This window comes from Siphateles boraxobius, unplaced genomic scaffold (genome assembly GCF_051911475.1).
Source record: "Siphateles boraxobius isolate OS27281-9 unplaced genomic scaffold, OSU_SipBor_1 68, whole genome shotgun sequence".
In the NCBI taxonomy this organism is placed as follows: domain Eukaryota; kingdom Metazoa; phylum Chordata; class Actinopteri; order Cypriniformes; family Leuciscidae; genus Siphateles; species Siphateles boraxobius.
Window position 1 is genome coordinate 8814951 of NW_027509195.1, and position 8008 is coordinate 8822958.

At 37.8% G+C, this 8008-nt stretch overlaps 1 protein-coding gene across 1 annotated transcript; it reads right to left on the reverse strand.

Moving 5' to 3' along the window:
- Positions 1–643: 643 nt before the first annotated feature.
- Positions 644–1738, reverse strand: LOC143722941 (olfactory receptor 2G3). The gene has a single exon (XM_077214712.1). The coding sequence runs from the start codon at positions 1736–1738 to the stop codon at positions 644–646; it is 1095 nt and encodes a 364-aa protein (XP_077070827.1).
- Between the last annotated feature and the right edge of the window lie 6270 nt (positions 1739–8008).

The window sequence follows — 8008 nt, forward strand, 5'->3', positions numbered from 1 at the left end:
TGTCATGGTTATATACCATCTGCTCAAAGCTTTTGTGGATTTGTACTTTAAACATTGTAAGTTTAATCTGTAACAACCATCTGTAAAATTCACAGACATTGAGCAGCTATTTTAATTATTTTCTCATAATAGTAAGCAATCAATGATATAGACCTGTATTTAAAATATATACATATATAATGTGAAAGGCCTATACAATAAGCCTAAATTTTACAGAATTTTCATTCTTTAATGCTGATTATCTAACACTTTTTTAAATGTCAAGTTTAAGTTAAAAATTTAATGTATTATGAATTTGTGTTCATTGTTTGTTCCTGATACCTAATGCATTAACTAATATTAACAAATTGAACCTTAATGTAAAGTGTTATACCTAGAAACTAGACATGTTTTATGTGAACAAAAGGCAAGTTAAATCTGAGTCAAATTTACTATATGTTTTGAATTCAAAGTATTTTTCATTAAAGTTTTGTATTGTGCGTTATTATAATCTCACAATAAACCTTCACAAAAATACATACAGATGACATCTATCCATCTTCCTTTATAAATGTTGCCTGCCACTGAATGTTGACTGAAAATTCCCTGAAACATCTCGCCGGGAAAGATGAAACGACCTGCGTGGTTTCAATCGCGGGCTCACTCAGCGGTTCTGCCTCCTCCACCTCAGCAGCCTGGGCAGAACTTCCCTCACCTCCCTGTTGCGCAGACCGTAAACGAGTGGATTAATGCAAGGAGGCACCTGAAACATCACCAGCAGCATGATGTGGAGGGTCCCAGCTGACGTCCAGCCTCCAGGATGATCCAGCGACTGGATCATGGCCATGTTGCCTTCGAGTTCCCACAGAGCATCCGAGGCTATCTTCAGAAAGATGGGGAGCAGCTGAACTAGCAGCATCGAGCAGTAAAACATTACGGTTTTGCGCGCCCTCACATTGACTTGCTGGAAAGGCTGAACGGCGTTGCGCGCCTCCTGATACATGCGCAGGTATGCGAACGAGTAGGAAAAGATGCAAAGCAGCGTCACCATTAGCCCAACCAGTTTGCGAAACACCGCAGCAGCCCGTGGAAAGCCCAGGTGGGACTCCAAGGTGTCCGGCTCACAGAGTAGTCCTGTAATGGGTTTGCCCAGCAATGAGTTCTTGTGCCCTAAACTGAGCAAAGCTGTGACAATTGCCGATAAACACACTGAAATAAGCCACGTAAGCCCGACTGTGAGGTAAAGGCGATTTGTGGTTAGTATACTGACGTAGTAGATGGCCTGGCACACGTACAGGTAGCGCTCCAGGGCCATGCAGGTGATAGTAAATATAGTGCAGGAAACACAAACGGTGTTAAGAAAGAACTGAGTGACACACCAAGCTCCGTACGGCAGCGTGGTCTTCTGCAACAGGCAGTGTATCACTGTTGGACCTTGGGTGACAATGAGTAGAATATCACTCACTATGAGGTTTTTCAGCAAGGCAAAGCGTGGCTCCCAGGAAAAGTCTTCTGAACTGCCGAGACTAAACAGAGTGCACCCATTGATACCAAGTGAGATAATGGTCATCACCACAAAGACACACACCAGTACCTTCACAGCTGTATCTGATGGCAGGATAGATGTAAAGAGACAGCGTCCCTGGTCCAACAGCTGGAGGGTGTCTAAAGTGATGTTGCGCGCATCCTGGTTTGGAGACGGACACGCGCAGTCTGCAGCCCATAACATGATAAATGGTAAAGCACGTGTGAAACGCATCTGGACTAGGACGAGAGGTTTTATGGCAGCTTCGGGATTTCGAAAACTCTGTGGCTGAAGGTCGCGTTTGTTGCGTCTGCATGTGATTTTATAGAACATATGTGTGCTGGTGAGTGACTTAAATGAAGGTGGAGCTTAAATTCATTCAAAGAGTCATATCCCTCGTAAAAATAACCAGTAGAAAGAGTTTGCCTTCATTGCATTGAAAGTTAACCGTTAAAGCCCATTTTCTAACCAGAGAGGAGTAGCCAGATTGGAGTGTAATAATCATGGATAATTCCTTTCTGACCTAATAAAATAAATAGGCCTAGGTCTAAGTATTTTAATGTTTTAATGTTATTCATTGTAATGGACTGTGGGTGTTTGTAAGGGCAAAATAGCTTCAGACTTATCAATATCCCACAACTGTTGTATACACCACTGATACATTTTCTAATGCATTTGTGTACTGTTTGCAATGAGACGTTTTCTTATAGCTTGATAATGCAGGCTATAAAGAGTTTTTATAAAGAGTTTTTTTTAACACCGAATGTAATCACATCTTTATTCAACCTCTATTTCCATGAGCACTGCCCGGGTGAAAATTAAATATTTAAATTGTGCTTTTTTGGACATACTGTACTAAGAGAATATCAATGTATTATTTTGAAACAACTTCAAGTATACTAGTGTATTTCAAGATATGCTTAAGATCAATTTTAAGCTATTTGCAATATATTTTAATAAATTAAATTGTGCTAAAGTGGAACCACCTCAAGTACATTTAAGTGTATTTTTTTCCAGTTCATTTAAAATATACTTTCATATTTCTTAAACTACAGTTATAATATTGAAGCTTAATTTTAAAGTACTTCAAGAACATTTAAATAGCATTTCAGCTCATTAAAAATGTATTAGCATTACACTAATAGTTTATTATAAAGCTGTTTTATTCAGTATTCAAAATGGTATATTAAAAGTGCACAAATAATTAAATATAAATGTCAAGACATACACAGACTTTGAAATCAAGAAAACTTTAATATACTATCTTGTTGTGTACATTCCAAAATAAATACATAAGAGTACATTAAAAAAGTACAGCAGCATATATAATCTCGAACAAAATACCTTATAACAAAGATCAGTGAAATGCTATGGCAGAGCTATATTTATAATTTTTTGTAGAACATTTCAATTATACCTGTATTACTGAAAAGTACACTATGAATATTACATCAATAAATTAATAAGCATCACAATGCAATTTTCTGAAAAAATAAAAATAAACGTGTCGGAAAAACAATGTGCAGAAATGAATAATGCATTATTTACAAACTTAGGCCTACAAATGTCTGAAACAGAAGAGTTTGAATGTCACATCTTCATCTTCAAGTGGACGAACACTTTGAGTACAACTCACATTTTCTGCAACTGAAGGCTTGTGGTTCAACTTCAGACACTGTAGTATTTGAAGTCTGCTTTATCACAGGATCTGTGAAAGGGAAGAAGAATTTATATAAAATTAACCAATGATTAACATTTTTGTATCCATGTTTGAATATACATGACCCTGGACTATAAAAAAACAGCCACATGGGTCACAATTTTGAAACTGAGATTTATACATCATATGAAAGCTGAATAAACAAGCTTTCCATTGATGTATGGTTTGTTAGGATAGGACAACATCTGGCCGGGATACAATTATTTGAACATCTGGAATCTGTGGGTGCCAAAATATCTAAACATTGAGATAATTGCCTTTAAAGTTGTCCATTTATGTTCGAGATTGTGCTGCATTCACTCACACAAATAAATGTTTTATATACAGTATTTATGGTAGGAAATTTAAAATTATCTTCATGGAACATGATCTTTACTTAATATCCTAATAAATTTTGGCATAAAAAATAGATAATTTTAACCCATACAATGTATTGTTGGCCCACAAATATACCTGTGCGACTTGTGACTGGTTTTTTTGCAGGGTCACATAATAATTTGCATAGAAATGCATTAGAATTCCGTTGACTTCTCAGTTTACCTTTCAAAGCTTTGAGCTTTGACTATAACCTCATCAAGCGAGACATGAGTGTCCATTTTTATCCTCTTGTCTGTCATCACTGTACAGCACTCTATGAGTTACATTGAACATTAGATTAGAAGAAGCCCCACACAACTTACAGTCAGCAGAGTTCAATAAAAGAGTCACTGATATAGTTATTTGCAGTAATAAAGCAACCTGTGAGTATTAGAGGGTATGTTGTGATAAATGTGGTTTATTTAAGCCTAGGGTATTTTCCATGAACGTGTTTATTGTGGTCATGCTAATATGCATACTCTTCACCTCTGTTGCAAAGATTTAAGGAAATAATAAGTTCTGCAAAATATTGTATGCTAGGACAACTAGGACAAGTGACTTGCAGCTTTACCAAAGAACAATAAACAGATTTTTACATGAATGACTTAAAGCCACACAAATTAGGCAGGTGAAATGGACACGTTGTTAACATTTTCCTGACGGAATCACCTTTCAATCGGCCTTATTCAAAATTTTCTACAACAGAGTCGATATGAGATTTGTCTCGCACTCAGATTTCAGGGTTATTTTTATAGCAGCTGGTCTGAAAAACAACAAATATTAGAATTTAAATTATGCAGGCAAATTATGATGAATGATTTGTTTTCTTTTTAAGAATGACAGTACACTGAGTACAATGTTCCTGGTGGGTAATATAATCAAAACCCTTCACAGGCTCAGCAGTTTAAAATGTATGCTCTCTTATAAGCATCCCTTTTAACAATGTAATCTTTGTACTTAGGCTATTTGTAATTAGAAATATATATTCGAAAGTAATCAAAAAGGCTATAAGGTTGGCAAGCCTTAACAAATATTTACCAATCAAATGTCACGTTTTGGTTTTGTTCATGTCAAGATTTGTCTGTCATGTGATCCCCTGTTTGTCATGTGATCCTGCTATGTGTCTTTTCATTGGTTAATCGTCTGTTCATTGTTCATAGGTGTCTCTTGTCAGTAGTCTGTGTATTTAAGCCCTCATGTTTGCCGTGTCCTTGTCAAGTTTTGTTCTACTGTAACCACTGTTGGTAAGTGTCATTTTCATGTTTATATTTTTGACTTCATGCCACGCTTTTGTTTTGAGTTCATGCTTGAACTTAACCCACAATGAACCCTGCAGTTGCCCTCCTGTGTTTACACCAGGGAATTGTCAACTGGACGATTATGTCCAGGACTTTTGTGAACTCTTTCACTTGGTGGGCTTTAATGATGTGGCCCTCAAGGACATATTTATGGTGAGTCTTAATGAGCCCATTCGCTCCCAGCTTCCTGGGGGAAATCCAGTGGGCCCAAATACATTGACTATGCTTTATTGCTGAGTGGCTCCTCGTTTACTGTGGGTATTGTGGAAGAGGAACCCCACAATTCCACAGTACCCACCAAGTCTGAGTCTCTTCACGTCAGGCCTGCCGAGCCAGAGGCTGTTCACGTCAGGCCTGCCGAGCCTGAGGCCTCAGTGACCGACAAAAACTTTGCTACCTTAAGTAGAAATTTTGGGTCTATCTATACTTTACTGGAGTAATTATTTTTCAGCCCGCTTTTTACTTCTACTCCTTACATTTTCATGTAATTATCTGTACTTTCTACTCCTTACATTTTAAAAATAGCCTTTTTACTCCTATTTCATTTCGGCTTGTTTTCATTCCGGCTTTTTTATTTATTTAAATGAATTTAAAAAAACTATCCAGATAATTTGCGCCATCCGGATAGAGTGAATTTGATTGTGGTTGGATAAGATGTATAAACATACACCATTCCGACACCCTATTGGTTTGTACGCGATCCATCATTGCACATTACACAAATCACGTCACACTCCAGCAAGGACATAGCCAGTGTTGGGGTTGTTACTCCAAAAAAGGACCACAAGCAATCTTTAACAATCTTCCGCTCCATGAAACACAGGTTAATGCTCAGTAGTACACATACTGCATGTATGGTTCTTTAATGTATTTGCATTGTACTAAAATGCGTTCATTTTCAATGTGCATATATGCAGCTGAAACAGGTAGCCTAGTGCACCCCAAATTTTTCAACATTAACATTTTAATATAACATTATACGACTTCACTAGATCTAAACAAATAGATGTGACCAGTAGTGGTGGCTTTCTTAATCTATTTGAAATAATTCAAATAGCAAAAAAAATCCCACATTCTCATTAGTCAATAACTAATTAGCCTACATTTCGTGTTAGTTTTTAAAGAGTGCTGGGGTTTTTTCTCCTTGCAATGTTGCACGCTTGATGAATTCATTACAAAAAAGTAATTAGTGTCTTGCGAAGAGAAAAATACAGACTGCAAAATTCCCATTGCCAACCAAACAAAAACACTTATTATTTCCAAGTCACTTTTGGCTGATATCATATACCTGATACTAATTAATTACTTAAAATGCAAGTTATCATTGTGGAGAAAAAAAAATATTTTTGTGTTAGGTTGTTGACCCGCCTCGGTGTGAGATCCACCAATCAGAGAGGTTCCCTTATCTCAATCGATTTTTTTTGTTTTGTTTTGATTGGTTACAAGGAATGGAGAATATAATTTTTACCGTGGGTGCTCGGACATATTTGGGGGTGCTCTACAAAAGCCAATGGAAGGCAAGCCTACAACCTTTAGCCAAAAAAGAGCATGGGCTAAAGCTAAAGCTTATATACGGTGGAGACACAAGAGGCAGCTGTATCATTAATGGAGGAGAGGCTTCACTACATTGAAAAAACTTTTGTGATGAAATAGCACCTCATTTATTATTTTTCAACATGTTTTAACATGTTAACATTTTACCTTCGTAAAAATGTATTTGCAGAGTAGAATGTCACGACTCATTTACGGCATTACCACCAGCAAATGTGTAGCCTAGTAGTATTAAATAATAGGCGTTGTGTAATATTGAGTGATATTGTATAGATCTAACAAATTCAGAGGCTGCATCCTCTGAAGGGCCGCATTCAATGGCCGATTGTGTGACCGCGGCAGGGGTGACGAAGGCTGTCCCAATTCGAAGGCATTTCCAATGAAATTCAGGATAAAACAAAACAGATGGATCCTTTGAGGTCTTGCCTACCCCAGAATTCATTGTGAGCCAGTGACGACAGGATGTTTTTTGGAGAGAAATTCCCTAATTACACATTCAAGTCGAGTCAAGTCACCTTTATTTATATAGCGCTTTTTACAATACAGATTGTATCAAAGCAGCTTCACACTGATAAAATGAAAATAATACAACAAAGTTTGTTTATAGAAGACAATTGCGTCATCGTCCACCTGAAGTAAGGCAGATCAATAATATTGCTGAATATTAAATGTCCCCAACTAAGCAAGCCAAAAGCCAAGGCAACAGTGGCAAGGAACCAAAACTACATCAGGTGACAGGATGGAGGAAAAAACCTTGGGAGAAACCAGGCTCAGTCGGGGGCCAGTTCTTTTCTGGCCAACGAACGAACTTTGTATGATGTGTATGATGTTCATAACATTATGAAGTGCATGATTCAGGCAGCATTACAGGTCAGAAGCCAGATTGGATCAGAACATTCACAATATTTATCCAGATCCATCTGGTTGAAGGTCCATCCGGCTGACTTCAGTAAACCTGGGAATAAACGGAAAGACTAACATTAGCATAGATGCCATTCTTCTTATGATGTAACAAGTACATCCGGTGTTATAGGAAGTGTCCCCGGTTCCGGCTGACCTAATCTATGCAGCCTAATAATCATTTAACTGATTTGAATTAGGGGTGTCGCAATATACCGGTATTAATGATACTCGTGATATTCAAAGCTTGAAATATCGACATCGTGTTAATTTAGAGTGTGACAATATACCGGTATTGGCGATAACCGCAATGTTTAAAATGAATAGGACTTTTATGATAACATGACACGTATACTCCAGCGCCAGTTGAGGTGGCAGTATTGCACTCGCATCTATCAAATAAGAAGACGCAGCGCGCGCCCGCGCAGCCACTCTGAGAAGAATGTTGTCTGACCGAGAGAAAGTAAGTTTGCCAGTATGGGAGTTTTTCGACTTCAAAGAAAACAGCACATTAAAGGGGGTCGCACACCAGACGAGAAGCGCAGAGAATTCTTTAAAATTCGAACACATTATTTTCTAGGAGTTTACACACACCATAGACAGTAAAAGAAAGACACAAACACACCGACGGCACCATTCAGCGTCTGTCCGCGGCACCAAGCAATGGCTCGGATTTTC

Coding starts and splice junctions, on each gene's coding strand:
- LOC143722941 (XM_077214712.1), bottom strand. CDS start 1,738: ATGCGTTTCACACGTGCTTTACCATTTATCATGTTATGGGCTGCAGAC.